Genomic DNA, 19,200 nt, shown 5'->3' with positions numbered 1-19,200 from the left:
AAACAAATTAATGCTTTTATTTTGTACTTTTTTACTCACTATAGTTTTTTAAAGTAAAATTCTGAGTAAGATTTAAGCTTTTAAACCAAGTATTGTTGCATTACTTAAAAAAGATTTTCCATCTTTGATTTGACACTGAGTAGGCTAATCCCGTCTGGAGGGCTGACAACCTGAAAATTTTCATTCTTCCCAAATACAGAGCAGGTACATTCACACATTACAGCTACCTGTTTTAAAACTAAAAGAATTAGTCAAATAAACAATCAGCATCTTTATTGCACACGATTGCACACACTAATTTAGATAAATTACACAAGGTAATATAAAATAAAGCAGTGTTTAGCAGTGTATAGACTAGTAATAAATTGTCAGTTGCTCTGAAGGCCACACAGGAAAAATGGGGATTTGAAACTGACAGTGATTTACTGTGACGTGGTCTGCAACAATCAAGATTTGTAACGTTGAAGTAGCTGCATTGAAAACATGCGACCACACTTTTGGTGACGCCCCCGGGAGGTCACGTGGTGAGGCCATGTCTCGTGACGCTACTGAGGGGCGGGTTATCAACAACAGTCGGTCCGTGCCGTTATTGAGAGACGGAGCTCGAGTGTTGTTTTGAATTTGCTAAAAGACACTGACTGGAGGGGGGTAGGGTCTTTGGATAAGATGGCGGATGTAGGAGACGATGAAACTCGGTCGAGTCTTCCTTCAGCATCCCGTAACGGTCCAGTTATCGGTTCGTCCGCGAGCACTACGGGCCACAACGCAGCGACAGTAACGTCAGGTCCACGGATAGTGAGGATTGTTAAGTCCGAGTCTGGCTACGGTTTCAATGTTCGCGGTCAAGTTAGCGAAGGAGGGCAGCTTCGGAGCATCAACGGGGAACTCTACGCTCCTCTTCAGCATGTCAGTGCTGTTTTGCCCGGAGGTGCGGCAGACCGAGCTGGAATAGCCAAGGGTGACAGAATCCTGGCGGTGTAAGTCAGGTTCTCTCCGTCCAGTTAAACCACGGAATTAGCAAGTGAGGCTAGCTGTAGCGGATCAAATTTCAAGCATGTGTTGACGTTAGCGGTCTTCAAGTTATAACGATACGTCACTTATGTTGTGACAATAAAAGTAATGGTTTAACTAGCTAACCAGTTTTCTGTCCAGTTTATGTCCATTTGTACCTAACTAAACATTTAAGGATGTACCTTTAACACGCTAACGCCATGGACTTTGCTAACTAGCTAACCAGCTTACATAAGTTGGGACAAGACTGTGCATGTTGATTAGCTTTAGCTAGCCAGCGAGCCAGGTAGCTAACGTCTTGTTTAGCCAACCCTTGGCGCAGTGAGTGCCTCAGCATACTAGTTCTTAGAAATTTTATTGACAGCCTTGTTGACTTTGTAATGTGGTATACAAAATATCGGATATGTATATTTTGGCCCTCTACGAAAACGGTGAATGGCAGTGTTGTCCCTCAGATGCAGCATCTACAGTGATGTGAATGGATGCACGTCTTGTCTTGATGAGAGACCTGCTTTACACGCTAGCCTAACTAGCCATGCTGTTTACATGGGACCGTTTTAGATGCTGCCTGTTGTTTTCGTCCTTTATTGATTTCATTGTCTTTGGGTGGTTTTGACGTATGTGGCTGGCTCCTGGACCTCTCTTTAAAAGTGTTTTTTGTTAGATCACACACGTGACATGCTAGGAAATGACAGTCACGTAATTGTTCAAACTCTCTTATAGCTTTTAACTTTTAACGTGCTGTAACATATAACAGTCAATTTAAAGAGACTGTCCTCACAGGGCCTCCTTCAGTTCATATTTACAGACATGCTATATGTCAACCTCTATGATTAAACCAAATTATCAGTGGTTCTCTTGCTGTAAGCCTTTACCCAGATATTAAGTGGAAATGCTGGAAAGCCTATAAGGAACTAATTGTTACTGAATACCCATGTTACTGAATACCTGTATACACCTAGTACAGTTATATGTTTAGACGTTTGTATTTGTTGCCTTGTCAAAAGTCAAGATTTGAGCAGTGAAAAGATGTTCACATGAGCACCAGTCAATCACTGAATTTAGAATAAGGGGGAAGAGGAACAGAAAATAGGGAACAGTGTTACTGCTCCTTGCTGAGGCATCAAAAATGTTTAACCACTCAGTTTTCTCCATTTTAACAGCTAAATCTCTCTCTGGTCATAGGACAGGAGCAATACTTATCATGTGACTTATTAACTAGCTTGAACACTTTGCAGACACTCAAAATTATCATCTGGTAGAGTATATTACATGTCAGCATGGAAAGGAAACTTTAACAGTCTAAAATATTTCATCAAAACATATTTACTAAATTAATTGATCATGTAAATAGCTGATAACCAAATAGTTTCAGCCCTGCTTCGGAGTTAACGCTGCTTTATTTCTGGCTTCGCCTAATTCTCCCAGCTCCCTTTGGTGCTGTTTAACAGTGGAGACACCTTTTTGGTAGGCGTTGCTGTGTTTCTGTTTTTTTTTTTTGTTTTTTTTTGTTTTTTTTGTCATACTCCCAGTTTTGCTTTTCAGTTCAGCAACCCAGAGGAATGCTGTCATGTCAACATCCATTCCCACAATAGTCCTTCTCTCCTCATCTCATGTTGTTTACTTTACTTTTCACTGCACGCACATTTGTTGCCTATCTATTATATTAGACAGTTACATGATTGTGAGCTCCAATGGAGATGTGTCATAGTGGACAGACCTATGTTTGCTACCTCCTTCCATGTGCCTGTCCTACTGTTTCACATAGTAAGATTGGCAGACACCTGATGCTGGTGCCATCTGGCCTCAGCAAAGCCAGGAAGGGAGGTATCTCACAGCACCAAAGGAAATGAAGACATTAGAGCTGACCTGGTTACTCAGCACCCCAAACACTTTGTTTATCAATGAAGAAAAAAAAACAATGACAATACCACACATAGGACAGCATTCAGGAAACATATTTGCATATTGCTAAAATGCTATGCCTCATTAAATGGGTCAGCTATCAGTTGTGATGTGAGCTATCTGCACTTTATCAGTGATAAAATTCAGTGTGTCCATGATCAGTTGCAATCATTTAGTCACAGCAGACCAACAGCTCCTTTTTAGTACCACAGCCTGGCTTCAGGTTACCTTTTATAGAAGTGATCACTCACTAGGGGTGTGACAATACACTTGGCTCACGAGATTAGATGATACGCAATATTGGATTCACGGGACAAGAAGATATTTTAACACAATTGCTAAGAAATCGTCAATGATGAAATATATGACAAAGTCACAAATTGCAAAACCATGCAGGTGAAATCACAAGGTTTCAAACTAATCAGCTTATAATGAATGTCACTTCAGTTCTACTTTCCGAGTATGAATTATCATATGCAGTAAAAGACAGCAGTATGTAAGCACTGTAAAAGATTTTTCCACAATCTCAACTGACTGGTTTCTTTCCTGTATGATTTCATGAAAAAAGCAGTGGAGGGGAAATTTTTAAAAACTGAATTCACCTTCTTTCTCTTCCTTCTCCATCTTTCTGTTGCTCTCATGTTCCCTTCAGTAATGGGGTGAGCGTGGAAGGTGCCACTCATAAGCAGGTAGTGGACCTGATCCGTGCAGGGGAGAAGGAGCTGGTCCTGGCTGTGCTGTCTGTTCCACCTCAGGAGGCTGATGGATTGGAAGGAGGAGAGGATGTCCAACCCAACTATGACTACAGTGACAAGCAGGCCGTGCCCATTTCCATTCCCACATACAAACATGTAGAGCAGCACTCGGAGAGGTTTGTGGTGAGTGCATTGCAGATTGGAAACATTACCTTTTTTTCTCTTTGGAAACAGCTTCTTGTGGCTGCCATCACAACTTCTCTCATATAGGTAGACGTTTTATAGCTTTATAGTACAAAATGTTTGTTTTACCGTTATGATATCGAACATTTTTTGGAAGTAGACTCGTCACTCTGTTCTTCTCTAATGCTGTTTTGTTTTTGTTTCAATGGCTTTAGGTGTACAATGTATACATGTCAGGTAGGCAGCTGTGTTCAAAGCGCTACCGGGAGTTTGCCATCTTGCATCAGAACCTCAAGAGGGAGTTTTCCAACTTCAACTTCCCAAAGCTTCCTGGGAAATGGCCTTTCTCCATGTCCGAACAGCAGCTGGATGCTCGCCGTAGAGGCTTGGAGGAATATCTTGAGCGAGGTAGACTGATTCCTAAAGGTCACCAGTGCATAAGTGCACATGTGTTTAATTTGTAACATGGGCAACGAATTACAGCTCAATTTTCAAAGTCAGACATTCAGGCTGTTTAGAACCACCAAAATCCACAATGCAAAGAAATAAAACAAAAAATAAAACGAAAGAAGGATTAGCTTAACGTACATGTGCAGAAATCAGGTAGTTAGGATAGAAAATAGGCCAATGGAAGATGCTGTAAATCTGAACACTACTACAGGCAAAGTGACATTTAACTGTCCTTTTGTTGATTTGATTTGTTTTGATCTTGACTATTTCTCTCAATCTCACATTGTGCTTGTGTGTAGTCTGCTCTGTGCGGGTGATTGGGGAGAGTGACATCATGCAGGAGTTTCTCTCGGAATCAGATGAGGTATGCATCTTATTTATTGCTGTTCTGATATTGATTATTCTAAATTAGGATGTAGCTGTATTTTTCAGATTATTATTTTTTGATTCTAAGCTTTGTAAAGTTGTATCATTGAATGTAAATGTTTTTGCAAATCTTTCAAAACCTTCTCTGATGTACATGTTTTTGTGAGCCGGGGCATCTGCACAGTGAACAGCACCACAGTATGTTGTTTATTATGTATCTGATGTTTTTCCCAGTTATGTAATGTAATTCATTTCTAAATGTATTTATTTAACCAACAAAACCTGTGGTAGTCAAGTTTCATTGTATGAAAGTAGCTAGCTGGAATGTCTTCCAGTCCTGAAATTAGTTAAGTAGTTAATTGCATTGCCTTGGTATTGTTTTAAGAAATTGTAACGGCAAAACAAATACAGTACTACTGATGTAATTCTGCACTTACAGAAACACAGTTGGGAGGTCCTCTTACAGATTGTAATAGTTCTGACTTAAGTTTTTTGTTTGTCTGATGTATTTTTAAAATCTGAAAGTATTTACTGGGCCAGGTCTCCCTTAAAAAAGAGATCTTCATCTCAAATAAAGGTTAAATAAAACTAGTAATGCAGAACAAGTACATGCACATTTATACAAGCACAGTGCAACATATATACATCCCTACAGTGCAGCTCTTTAGCTGTTCTTGTTATGTTTTGCTTCATTGTGCAGAACTACAATGGCGTGACAGATGTAGAACTGCGGATAGCCCTGCCAGACAAGACCACCATCTCTGTCAGAGTGCGCAAGAACAGCACAACAGACCAGGTATACCAGGTAAGACCATGTGACATCTGCTGGTGTGGTGCTGCCAAACAACTGCATTGTACAGGGTATTGTGATATTGTTTGCATGTCTGAGTTGTGCTTTTTATTTTATTCAAAGATAAACACTCCTGGTTTGGTTCAATAGACACTCTCAGACAGTGTTTTTACATAACTCACTCTATAATGCTTCCCCTATAGGCATTAGTGCTGAAGGTTGGAATGGACAGTATTATGGCAAGCTACTTTGCCCTTTTTGAAGTCATCAATCACTCCTTTGGTAAGAACCTTGTGTGTGTTTGATGTGTGAGTAAAGGTTTCACAGAAAATTTTCACATTATCTGGAAGGAATACATGTGTACTTTTAAAAACTGTCTTAAAGACTTAAATCACCCATCTGGTGAGTTTTAAATCATTGGATCCTAGGGGTATGTGCAGGGATATGAAAAGTATAGGCAGGTAATTTGCTACATGTTAGAATAAAATCTTTTAATGACACAGACAACCCTCACCCCTTTCTTTTCTGTTTTTTTTGTTGTTGTTGTTGTTGTTTTGGTGCAGTACGAAAGCTGGCCCCGAACGAGTTTCCCCACAAACTTTATGTGCAGAACTACACGTCAGCAGTGCCAGGGACTTGCTTGGCGCTCCACAAATGGTTGTTCAGCTTTCAGGAAGAAGAGTTGCTCAGAGACAACCCACTGGCCTTGCACTACTGCTTTCACCAGGTAATAACAACAATCAAATCACACTTATCATGGACTCAGGAACTCAGCATAATATGTGATCTTCTGTTCTGTTTTTCCCCTCTCCAAGTGTCTGCATACAATTTTGAGTTGCAGTATGGTGTAGAAGTCAGCATTTTTGTTCATGAATCATTTCTCCCATAAGGGAAATTTAAATAATCAGGGAAGATTATTAAACTACTCTTTTACTCTTAACTATGTACACTACACAGGTCTAAGAATCTTCCATTTCTTGATATAGTAATTATTTCTACAGTTAAAAAATTGCTTTTACCTCAGTTAGTATAAACACAAACTCATTAATCCATGAGGTTATTTAAACACAGTATGATTACAGAGCAATTTATGACTGCCCAACTTATTAGACCAACGTTATAATGATTTAAAGGTTTTGTGTTCTCTAAGGCTACTTTTCAAACATGCTTTCACATAAACGTGAACAAACCCTGGCTTACTGGAAGATGAATTTTTGCCAGCTGGGAATGTTTTGGCAAATAATTTTGTCATCTTGCTGTTTTTGGTGACTCTTCCAGACCTAGAGATGTACTCTTACCTTTGACCAAAATTTTAACCCACGTCCTAAACAATATATCTATTACCAACAAGAAGCTCTTGTACATGACATCCTGAATGTAAAACAAATGGTCTAGTACTTGGAAATGTATCCACATACAGGCTGTACTTAATCAGGGAAACAGAGAGCAATGATATTCTACTAGCTAGAGAAACTATTCCACAACTGAAAGAGTGAACTGGAAAATAATAGTCCTCTCATGTAAATGCACAAAAAATAGCAGCCTGTCCGCTGAACTGTTAAGGTTCCTGAAGCATTTTAGGCATGTGTGGTTCCGCAGTGACCCACCGCAGTGACTTCGACTAGAAAAATCAGCACATCTAATGCTTGCAGTCCTGGCAAGCATGAAAGCAAATCTATCCTGAATAATTAAACTTACAATAACTTGGTCTATTACGCATCCAGCAGTTACAGAGCAGCATTGTCATTCACATGGAGTTGTTTCTGACCACCTGGTGAATGTAAATCTAGTGGTCGCTCTGTTTTTGATCACTGCCAACCCCTGAGGGTTTGTCTGGCTGCTAAATGCCCCACTGTGCTTACCAGCTAGTTGTTTACTATGTCTGCTGTGACTGAAAATGAAGCTGTGAAAGCAGTATGAGTGAACCACTTAGTAATGTTGTGGATCAGACAACTAAGCATTGAGCTGGAAATTATTATAAAGTTCCTGAATATCCAGGCGAACATTCTCTGTAGGTTTGTCACTATGAGTGGCCCCTTTCACATTGTTAAGTACATTATTACAGTACAAATATCAGTTATTACCACTTTAATGTGTGTTCAGTAGCTTATTGCAGCTATTGGTGATCATTTTGCTAAACGTTTGTAATGGGTAGTAATTTTTGTTCTGTGACATCAAGTGATAAATGGTGTTGTATCTCTTCATGCCACCCCCCCACCCCTCATTGTGAATCTCTAGGCATTGGATGATGTGAAGAAGGGATTCATAAAAACAGAGGACAAATCCTACCAGCTGCAGAAACTGGCAGAGCAGCACAAGATGGCCACGGTCAGTCCCACAGACCAGTCTTTGTTGGGGGGTGGGGGGTGGGGGCATCTCCAAAACATTACCAAATAAAAGTGAACAAAAAGGGAAGAAGGCCTTTCACACTTATAAAACTCTGTGTGGTATCAACAGAGATTATTTGAATATTTGTAGAACATTAACTGAAAAAGTCGTTGTGAGGACTTTTGCATGTAAATTCAAATTGCATTCATTACTTTGTAGCCACCCAGCTTAACATTTCCTAGCTTTTAAAGAGCAGCTTTAGATAAAGGAATTTAAAAGTGACACTTGTTGACATGCACTTCAGTGATATGATTGTTCCAAATGTTAAGCAGTATCAAATTTTAGAAATATTCATGTAGAAACCTGGTTTGTTTCCTGGGACTAAAAAAGAACCACGTGGAGGGTCCAAGGTTCAAATTTACCTGAAAAACACAGAGGACAGTGGCTCTAGCGATATCTCAGTATAATGCAATAAAAGGAGAAATTGTTACTCATAGTGGTACATCATTATGTCTGAAGTAACTATTTGTAATTCTGACTCAAACTGAACATTATTGCATCATTTCTTGTTGAATAAACTGGAAAGTTAAACTTTAAGCCAGTTTTCACAGCTTAACAGTTACATTTTTGTAAATTTGGTTTCTCCGTTCTCCTGCCACCACATTTATCTACCTAATCTGTTTACTTAAAGTAGTAGTAATATTGTGTGCTCTGTAATACCTGTCTGTTAGTATCTGAGCCTGTTGCGGACATGTGAGGGCTACAATGAGGTGGTGTTCCCCCACTGCTCCTGCGACTCCAGGAGGAAAGGACACGTTATCACCGCTATCAGCATCTGTCACTTCAAGCTGCATGCTTGCACTGAGGATGGTACGCTGGAGGTGAGTGTGGAAATTCAGTACGAGTAGAAAATCCAGCTTATCACTGTTTGAGACAGGCAGTTTGCTTTTTACCATTTGGTAAAAGTATGGATATATTATTTTAATGTAATGATTGTTCCATGATACACACTTTTGGCTGTAACATACATAATAACATAATTTGTATAATTTTCCCAAATATCGAGTTGAGAATCAAACGGGTTAAGCTAATGCACAAGGCTTACCTGCTGTCAATTCTGCCTCCCTCAGAACCAGGTGATTGCTTTTGAGTGGGGGGAGATGCAGCGGTGGGACACTGACGAGGAGGGCATGGCTTTCTGCTTCGAGTATGCCAGAGGAGAGAAGAAACCTCGCTGGGTCAAGATCTTCACTCCATACGTCAGTGCCCATGAACCTGTGCTGCTGTTTGATGCATCCTGCAGGCTTTTAAAATGATTTGTGTACTCACTTTGTTAGAATTAACAGTTTTATAGTGAATGTGTTTGTAATTTTAAGATGAAAAAGTTGTTGTAAGTAATGGATACAGAAGGGTGACAAAAGAAAAACACCAATTGAGAGAATATCTTTTGGAAGAATGGTGTCCAATTTAGAGTTCCAGAGACTTGAGAATCACAGTTAAAGTGCATTGAAGCTGTTCTGGCTAAGAGTCTTTATTTTGGGTTTTCCTTTATTTTGCACCTGTTTGCTTGTGATTTAATATTCAACACATCTTTACATGGAATCAAATTAGTAGTAAGAAGAAAGAAATACAAATCATACTAACATAACTTGTCTCTGAGACTTTGCAGGCTGGTTGTGGTGTACTGTGAGGCTGAATAATTCTTTTTGCTTCCCCCCCAGTTTAACTACATGCACGAGTGCTTTGAACGTGTCTTTTGTGAGCTGAAGTGGCGGAAACAGGTAAGGACCACTCCTTTCCTCTTTCATTATGGGAAGTTCTTGACTTGATGCCAAGTTTGAAAATCTAAACATGTTGCGTTTTTTTTTTAACAAATACAATAAGCCAATAACATGTTTTCTTCAGGCTTTTGTTTAAAAACATGTTGCGTACATTTCCTGTCCTGATTTATTTTTTCTTTGTTTTTTTTATGTCAGGTTGAGGAAGAGGCATCTGACAAAGACAACAAAAACTGCAGTAACAGTGGTAAGGAGCACAAGGTTATTTTGTTCTAAATGCAAAAATAACACAAAGCCTTTGCACTTTGAAAGATACCTCAAAAATAAGTTTATTCCTAACTTTAAAAAATTCCCATGGCTGAGAAACCGACATTACAGCATAACTGCCTTCTTCAGTAGAAGGCAGGTACAAAAAGGTAACTGAGACTAGATTTCTTTATGATTTGCCCTAATTAAAATGTGTATTCAGACATGGTACTGAGTGGTGCTTTGAATGAATGACAGTACCCATCAAACATTGAATTATGCTAAATGTCTGGCAAAGCTAAAAAGGCAAAGGCAGGGAGAGAATTTCAACTATTGAATTCTTTAGTAATTTACAAGTAACTTTAGTTCAGTGACATTAAATTACCCCTGGCCCCAGGAAAGGAGTGTTCGTACGCTTGTATTGTTTTATTATCTCTGTGCAGCTCCTGTTGCATCAAAAGGAGCCGAACAAAGTCAACGGGAAACTGCGAAGTAGAGAAAATGTTGCGTTTTCTAGAGCTTTGTAATGTACTTTACAACTTAGCAGAGAACAAAGTCTCCTCCAGTCCTATCAAATTACTGTGAGAAGACATGGTGTATTTATGAAATATGAAAAAAAAAAAAAAAAAACAACGCTTAGCTGCATAGACCTGTGAGCTACTGTTGGAGCAGTCTCTAAGAGACCCAGACGTTAAGGGGGAAGTTGAAACTATGTGAGATGGCACAAGACCAGCACTACAACAGTGTTTACTGTAGGATTTTTTTTTTTTCTTTTTTTCCCAGCAGCTGGGGGAAAGGGGTTTGTTGTACATGGAGCCCGCACGTAGTATCCAGTGATCAAAGTGAATATCAGTAGGCTTATGTAATTAAAAAATATTTTAAAAAGTGAAATTTGATTGCACAACAGACTTAGTAGATATCAATAAGTAGATATCAATAGATGTTTTCTTTTATCCCCCAGCACAGTCAGGACTATTTTATGTCATTTCAAAACCATAATACATTATTAGTGTTAGTGTCACAGACTAGCAAGTATGCTAGCATCATTGGAAAGGGATGGTCATGCCTTTTATTTTGACATGCGATTTACGACGAGGCAATAATGTTACTTTTTGAGGCAGTAGGGGGTAAGGGGTGTGAATTTCCAGGGAATTTGGACAAATTGTGTCTGAAAAGTAGTTCAGGTTAAACTATAAAATCTAACTTAACGTTATCTCTGTGAATCTACTGTTCTCCCTCTTCTTTCTTTTTCTCTCTCCCTCTCCCTCTCACATAAATCAAGGTGTCTCAAAGTGTATCCACTTCCTGTATTTGTCATTTAGAATTAAAAGCCCCTATGCAGAGTTGTCAAGACATTTTATAGAAATTCTGAGGCAGCTGCAGCAATACTTGACAATAATGTATGTTGAGGGAAAACTATACCAGTATGTGGATGAGCAACTAGTGCATGACTGAGAAGAAACGTCCATTCATAAGGCATGCTACAAAGGGAAAGTAGAAATTCAGGGGTCCCAGTGACACTGTTGCTGAGATACACTGACTTCTTTGTCAACATTTTCATAAGTCACATGATGTGTGCAAAAAGCCCATCATTCAGACTTGTTCCCTGAGCTGTCTCTCTGTGTTCCAGAGTATCTGCCTCCTCTGGAGACACAGCAGAAGGGATGGCGCCACCTAGGGGGGGAGATTGCAACTTCCTAAAACCCTTGGTCATTGTTCAAACTAGAACTGGTCCACTTGCATCATCACAGCCACCCCAGAGAGCGCCCATCGAAAAACACAGAACTGAGTGACAGGCTAAGGTGGCCCATGCCCCGAAAACAAACTGAAAGTGACCAATTTGGAATAGTCACATTTAGCCAAGCCCAGGGATACGCACAGCAAGAAGACCAGTGAAAGAAAATAATGGAAGCCAACTTTCATGTCATTTACTAGATCTCCATAGCATATCTGTTGATTTCCTCCATGCATCCGCCCTGTGATGTGGGCAGGACATGTGCACCTTCTTGCCACTGGTTGAGATCTAACAGATGCATACAGTGTGTGACTTGGTGGTTACAACAGCTCTGTGGCACCATCTGCACAAAAGGAGCACCTTGATGCAACACCACGTGACGAGGGAGCCGACACCCAGGATGGGATTGTGATGATCGACTTGGTCTGAAGCTTGATCTGAAGCTGACGGAGAATGATTGAGATGAAAATATGGGAGGAACACAGAAAAATGGGATTTTCACTTCTTTCACAGTTGGTGATGAAGAGAGAAGATTCACACTTTACACTGATGGTGGGCATAAACAGAAAAATATTTTCTATCTGTGAGCTCAGATATTCTGTCAGAAAACATAAGTGACACAAATGTAATTATCTGAAAACTGATGTGAGGGCACATGTTCATAATTATGTGTATGTTTAACAGTGTCTTCTGATAAAATATAGATTAATATAACACCTATAACAATTGGTTTCTTGATCTAACATAGTGGAACACTAACTGAATTGCATTCAGGCTGGTCTAACTCGTCTCCATTTTTCACCTTGTCTTCTGGTGTAACCCACACTATTCAAAACGATGTTTGTCTGGGTATTTATCCTCCTCGCAAGTATTTGCTTGTGGTGATTGTGCAGAGCTTAGAAGCTGAAAGGAAGGTGCTTTCTCATTGCTGTGCAGGGACGAGTACTTGAACAAATAATTGATGGTTATGAAATGTCACATTCTACACAGGGAATCTGACCGACAGATTATGAATATGCAGATGGGAGAAGAGCGTTTTTGAGTGCGGGTCTGTTGATCTGCAGTTTTCTGAACGGGCAGCAGGAGGCAGCAGAGTATAAGAGATGTAGCATAACAGTAGGTTTGGAGCAGAAATCAATTTTCTACAGAGCTTCTTAAAGAGTGATCCCCTTGGGCTCTGTAACTCACCGAAGTATTACTGCTCTGCAGCCTGTCTGTTAACTGTGTCAGGAGGACAGATGGGCAAGTGTGTGTGTGTGTGTGTTGTACATGGCATAGATGGTGAATGAAGCTGTGTAACTACAACCACAGTCGTTAACATACCGTATACAGGAATAAAGACAGCTGTATGCCTCTCATTGCGCCTAAATGACTACAGCATTACCTGATGCATAGTTATTTACACAGTTTTGGTCTTTAAGCAGCATTTCGCACAATGGTGATGGGTTCAAAACATCTGTCTTAAAGTGTGTAAAAAGCAGGCTTGCATGTTGATTTAAAAAAAATTCTATCTGAATAGAGATGGGATGCATAAATGTACTAGTTTTGTCTAAAGTTTTGTTTATCCTGCCAAGGGCTAGTAGTTTGTCGACTGATTGCCAACTTATTCTTGTCCTTTTAGTTGTTTTTTTGCCGCTACCAAAAACCTGAATCTGTTTTTATTTATTTATTTTTTTATTCATACTGACCTTTAGTGTACTAGTTAAACTTTAATGATTTTTTTTTTTTTTAAATGGTTGGGCTCAGCTTACAGTTTGATAAAAATGTGTATTTCATGCCTAGGTTTAGTCATAATTTGCTTTCAGTCACTTGAAACATGCTCGTGTGTGTCCTCTATGTTTATCATTGACATTGCTGATTAGGTTTAGGCTCAGATTAGACGTGTCTGATGAGCTGTTGGTGTGAGAGCCAGAAAATGAAGATGGGGTTTTGTATTCGTTTGACAGCGGAGACGCTAGACAGATGGAGACAAATGGGAGCTGTCCCTCTGTTGTCTAGCTAACATTCATAACCATTCACAGGCTTTATCAGCATAACATACACACACCTGTCTCTCTGCTACTCTTTGTAACTTTACAAAATTAAGGGCAACAATGCAAGGTATCTTATTTGTTGTTGCCTCTGAGGGCAGACCTTGGTTATACAACAATCTACAGCAATTCATACCACACTGTAGTAGCATACTGTGTGTTTTAAATATACACACAAAAGATAGAGGCTGCAATGGGAAGACTGTTGGAAGGTCATTGTGACAGCCAAAGTAATAGCCAATTTAGAGATGGATTGGAGCTGTTCAACCATGATGGTTATTTTTTTTATTATTTTTTTAAATGTAGAGGGAGAGACAGATGGAGATTTTGTGTGTGTGTGTGTGTGTGTGTGTGTGTGTGTGTGTGTGTGTGTGTGTACGCTTGTGTTGGCTTGTCAGTCCTCTGCTCTTACTCTTTCCAGGTTGGTCTCACAACTTCATAGGGGGATGTGGTTGCCGTGGCAGCACCAAGTTGGCTCAACATGCTCAGTGGTGCCTCTGTTCTTCTATTATTCCTGTCAGACAGCTAACTTGCTTCTCCCAATAATGTATTCAAAGCAGTGTTTTTTACTCTTTGGTGTTTGTTCTGTGTCCCCGTGGCTTGTGCTGCTGTGAATAGGCTTTTAGAAAGCTGCTGTTTTTTGTGTTTCCGTTTGTCTCATCTGCGCAAGGTGTCATCAGTGTTCAGTGTTCATCACAGGCAGATGTGCGCTCTGTCCGTTGTCGTCTGTTTTGGGTGTCAGTGAGGTAAATGGCAGAAATGACATTTAGGTAAAAGCAGAGAAATGACAGGAATGTCAAGAAGCAGGTCTCTGTGGTGTTGGCCTGCATTTTTGTTTGTCAGTGTATGCTGTACTGTGGACCTGTGTTTGTGTTTCAGATGCTGGACAGTTTGTAATGACATGAGCATTGAATTTCACACAGGGATTTAGAGCTAAAAAAAAAAAAAAAAAGAACAGTGGTGCTACAACAAACATGGTGACAGCAGAATTAAAAAAATTAACATGTTTATGTGTAGAGTGCACAAGACTCAGTTTGTGTTCATCACAACCACCACTGAAATGATCAACGGTATGATGCAGTTGCTATAGTAACAGTTTTTACAGTTTTCTAAGTCTTGTGAGCTAAATCAGTACTGATTTTCACTCATCGGCAGGTAGTGTATAAGATCTTTTCTGTTTGTTTGACTTCTATGGCACAAGGCTCAGACTCCAGTAGCTGCTCAGTCAGTCTCTTCCCTTTGACACTTGATTGAGTCAGAGCTGCTGCTTTGGTCTCATCAGCAATTTTGTGTAGACTTGGTGTTCATCGACCTCTGGAATGCACACTCAGCTCGGAGGGCATTAGCTGCTGGCTTCTCATTTCAGCTGTTGTGTTCTACCTGTGACTAACATAAAGGGTGGATGCAAGTGCTGTTTAAAAGTGTTAGCCTTTGTGTAATTCATTTCAGTTCAATGCTTTTAAACACAGGGCTTTTCCACAGCAAGCAAGCAGCAACGTTAATTAAAAACATAGGCCTTGTTTGTTTGTTTGTTTTCAGCATAATCTGTAAATAATTGTTTTAAAATGTAAAAGAATATCCTTTGGACAAAATGCACTCTTGTTTTTCCAGATAAACTTTTATTTATTTAAACAAAAATTATAAAGATTGGGGAAATGATAGTGTGCAAAGCCACCGTCAATCATTACTTTTTTGTGGGGGGGGGGGGCAGCTGTATGGGGGATTAGAAACAAATTGTTGAAAAGAGAAGCAGTGTTGCATTTGCTAAGCGCCTGAAGACGTCAACTAACACCTGATGTAGAACTAAGCTACAAAATGGGAACTTTTATAGCTTAAAAAAAATCAGGCAGTTTACTAACCAATATACGAAAAATGAACAAAGCTTTGGAAATGTTGTGTAGAGTAATAAATTGTAACAATATTTTAAATAAAGTTATATATTGAAAAAAATCCTGTTAGTCTGCATTTATTTGCCGTGTCGGGATATAAAATGAACTGTTTTCTTTGTTGGCTAAAATGTGAACTAGAGTTAAGGAGGCTTTTTTTTTTTTTTTAAACCAGCTGTTAAAATATAAAAACACTGAGGTTGTGTTAATGTATGAATTCTCTGTCCAGTGGGACCTGGACCCACTGTCAAGGTTGGTCTCTTATAAAGACAATGTGATAAAGCTCATTTGGGACCAATTACTTGCTTGGGCAAGTGCTCCTTATAAGCTTAAATTTGAAGAGGTCAGAATGTGTTTGACTGCCTCCTTTCAGGAGAAATGAGTCCTGCAATATGTGCATGTGTGGGAGGCATTTATGCAAATATATTTCATATTGACTTGGTGGCAAATCTTAACTTAGGAGCATAATTATTTGGTACAGAATGACAAGGTATGAGGCTGAGGCCAACTGGAAAGTGATGTTTGTTTTTCTCAGCACTTCTAACTGCACTGTACAACCTGATTGTGACAAGGATCAGGTGTGACAGTTTCCTGGCAGGAAACATTCCTTATTCCAGTTTAAGTAGTTTGAAGAGATCTAAGATAAATGGAAAAGTACGTAAGTAAGTAAGTGTCACTGCCTTTTTGGAAGTAAACAAATGACAGTCGACCAAAGAAAGGCTGGATGAGTAGACACTAGTTAGCATTCACCGATTATTATCCAGCCTTTTTAATATTTCATATTTTTCTGCCTGTAAACAGCCCCAGCTCTGTAGGAAAGGGAAGAGTGATGTACAGTGCCTAACAGGTCCCTTGGCCGGGAGCATGGTCACCAATCAAAGGTCAGCAGGCACATTATTCTGGCAGAGGCATGGGAGAAGTGACATTTTGATGGTCACATCCTGCACAGATTGTTGTGTTGTTCACTCTCAACAGGAGCTGTTGCAGTCTATGGGGAAGTGCTGGGATATTGAGGTGAGGCCATTTTGAAACCAAAAACCACTGTGCCTCTTAACACACACTGTGCAACCAAGCGCATAAAATGTGCTGAGGTGAAAATGCTCATCTCGTTAGAGCTGTCTCATATGGGCACTATATGCCAATTGCCGGCTGCCTCTCAAACCTCACCGCCTGTCCTCACTTTCCTGTTCATGTCCAACTCAGAGAGAAGGTAGAATTTTAAGCTCTCCAGTGTTGATACCCTGTCATATTTGAATATTGACTCATTAGTCCTCATTAAGGGCCTATAAACTGATACATTCAACTTGTGTACTTAATACTAAGAAGTGTCTGTAGCCAACGTTTGCAGCAGCTGTAGTCGTTTAGTAACCCTACAGTAACCACAGCATTTCTACCTTAGGTAGTATAAAATTTCCTATTAGATTTGATTCCAGTTATACCCAAGTCAACTGGGCTAAACATGCATGAACAAATGAGTTTTTAGATGTTATGTTTACATATAATTAGTGCTTTACAAACCTTTTGACCAATTTTTATGTGGTTAGATTTCTAAATGTCTTTTGTCCTGCAAATCGCCAAATCAAACCTCTGCTGCTTCAGTAAGTGCGCTTCTCTGAGCAGCTGACTGATTTTTAACTGTGGAATCGTCCCCAGACCTCCAGGGGGGCTGCTTACCTGAGGCAAACTGTAATAAGTCCACTTAATCTTTACTTATGATGAAGCTTCAGTGAAAACAATTTGGGAGTGTCTCCAATATGCCACTGTCAGTTTTACACAGCTGTGTTGGTCTTTATCTGCCTTTTTCTTTTTTTTGCACCTGAGTTGCACTGAATTGCAACATTTTCCAGAGATGTGCAGCTAAAATGGTTTATAAATACAGTATGTCCCACAGACTGTAGTTGGGCATGAAAAGATTTAAGTGCCATGTGATGCTTAATATTAATTAGAAGCACTTTTTGAATACAGTGCATTTTCACTCTACCTGATGATACATGCCTACAGCTTGTGTGGTGTTTTTCTTTCATCGTTAAATGTGTTAGTTAAGATTTTTGATGATATGATTTATCATGGCTCTACAGTATAAAGGTGTGGAAATTAACCTGTCTAAAATCATCAGTGTCTTGTTGAGGCAGGCTGCATTGTAAGTCCAATCTCACTACATTTTATTAGGAAGATCCATCACATGACACTGAAGCACATACTGTATAACAGCTCAGCTGTCGTGAAACAGATGTCTTGGTTTATTATTTGCAGTGCAAGTGACGCACACAAAACCTTATTGATCCCCTTGAGTTGGAAATTGAGTAAAATGCCTTTTTAATTACAGTTTATCCCTTTGCCAGGTTTTGTAGGTAATTGAGTTGTCATTATTTGTAAGGAACTTCATGACTGAAGTTAGTCATAGTTTACATTGGTATGTTGGATGCATTTTATTTACGCTGATATCTTCCACCAGTCGGGTAAGATCTCAGTCAGCATACCTAGCCACACTTGACTTATTTTATTATTTATTAAAAGCCCATTTTGCTCAGGGTGGACACCTCGTATCCACTTAACCTTGTGACCGCAGCAGTTTGCGTTGGTTAAACAGTGCTCTGTAAAATGAGTGAATGTGGCTTGGCTGGATTAATCAAGCATAAAGACACATCTGTTGGTAGGTTGGCTGGGAGGATTGAGCATCAATCACTGTCTGAAGCATCTCTCTCCCTCTTATTCTTGTCAGCTGTATCGACCAGTACTTTGGGCTTTTGGTAATTAAAAGGCATTGATCAGTCTCAGCTGCAAGCCGCTGAGATTCAGTCGTGCTGCACAGCACACTGGGAGCCTTAGATAGAACAGGTGTCCATGCACGTGGCCTGGGTGCATGCACTGTACATGTTTATAGTTCATGTGTTGTGCAGATGTTTCATGTATGTAATTAATTAATGTGTGTTAATGCAGTGCATTTGCCTCATGAAGTTTTTTCCCTAGTGCGTTTAGTCTTTTTTTGAGGTTAACTTGGACATTTCTTTCTGGTTTGTTAGTATAGTTTGCAGTGATTGCATCTTCTTAACTTACATATCACCAACCCATTTATACAGTCTTCGAGCTGTGTAAGACCTAATGTGCCCCCAATGAGGTTCAGATGAATTTCTCATCTGGTAAAATATCTGCGACCTGGGTGAAAGCTTTTGGTCAGCGCTCATTAATTGAGAAAAGGAGGAGAGAAAACAAACAACAACTGATTGATATGTGCATACGCAAATCCCAAGTCTCATCCTCCCTACAGGCACACACACACGCTCAGTCTTCGCACATGTTCTCCCTCTCTCTCTCTTTTCTTTTATTCCATCTGAGTGAACACAGTAAATCTAAGTACTGCTAGCACTGCACATTTTTCGACCTCAGAGAGAAAGAGGGTTAGCCTGTCAGACGGAGCCTTTGCCTGGACTGAGTAAAGACCAGCACTCTACTGTAAATACACCTTCGACTCTACTCAGTCTGACACTGACTTAATGACACAGTGAAGGCCACAAACCAACCCACATCCTCCATACTTGATGGGAAAAAAGGTTGCATGAAAATATGTCTCTAAACTTTGTTCATTTCCATTGTGCATATTTATACTCGTATGGTGCAATATATTGCGGTGGCCTTTTGTTTATATCTATGACTGAGTTATGGGTGTCAGAGGACCATCTCCCCGTCTCCATCCTTGATAAATCTTGTGAATTACCCAGAATGCTCCCCGGTTTCCTCCATTAACCCTCCCTTCCTCTCTATCCTGAACGAGTGATCAATTAAGGCCCTGTCCAGCT

At 39.8% G+C, this 19,200-nt stretch overlaps 1 protein-coding gene across 2 annotated transcripts; it reads left to right on the top strand.

Moving 5' to 3' along the window:
• Positions 1 to 471: 471 nt before the first annotated feature.
• snx27a (sorting nexin 27a) lies at positions 472 to 16,415 on the top strand. Of its 2 annotated transcripts, XR_002273615.1 has the most exons (14): positions 472 to 977; positions 3,569 to 3,794; positions 4,010 to 4,202; positions 4,544 to 4,608; positions 5,311 to 5,415; positions 5,604 to 5,682; positions 5,964 to 6,127; positions 7,639 to 7,728; positions 8,460 to 8,609; positions 8,859 to 8,987; positions 9,450 to 9,509; positions 9,705 to 9,753; positions 16,205 to 16,284; positions 16,379 to 16,415. XR_002273615.1 is itself a non-coding variant. In XM_020586017.1 (13 exons), exons 1-13 carry the CDS (start codon positions 667 to 669, stop codon positions 11,451 to 11,453), a joined length of 1,692 nt encoding a protein of 563 aa, XP_020441673.1. In that variant the 5' UTR covers positions 474 to 666; the 3' UTR covers positions 11,454 to 14,481. The 2 variants fall into 2 exon arrangements, 1 of the variants encoding a protein (XP_020441673.1); XM_020586017.1 differs by lacking the exons at positions 16,205 to 16,284; positions 16,379 to 16,415 and adding an exon at positions 11,383 to 14,481 and having other exon boundaries at positions 474 to 977.
• The last annotated feature ends 2,785 nt before the right edge of the window (positions 16,416 to 19,200 follow it).

The sequence above is a fragment of the Monopterus albus genome, unplaced genomic scaffold (assembly GCF_001952655.1).
Source record: "Monopterus albus unplaced genomic scaffold, M_albus_1.0 scaffold393.1, whole genome shotgun sequence".
NCBI lineage: Eukaryota > Metazoa > Chordata > Actinopteri > Synbranchiformes > Synbranchidae > Monopterus > Monopterus albus.
The sequence above is the reverse complement of the archived record's forward strand: the minus strand, read 5'-3'. Positions and strand labels throughout refer to the sequence as shown.

What these genes read in the sequence shown, in the direction of transcription:
- snx27a (XM_020586017.1), top strand. Translation starts at nt 667, where the DNA reads ATGGCGGATGTAGGAGACGATGAAACTCGGTCGAGTCTTCCTTCAGCA. An exon ending in CTGAGGATGGTACGCTGGAG is followed by an intron (nt 8,610 to 8,858) that starts GTGAGTGTGGAA and finishes TGCCTCCCTCAG; the next exon opens with AACCAGGTGATTGCTTTTGA. An exon ending in AGCTGAAGTGGCGGAAACAG is followed by an intron (nt 9,510 to 9,704) that starts GTAAGGACCACT and finishes TTTTTATGTCAG; the next exon opens with GTTGAGGAAGAGGCATCTGA.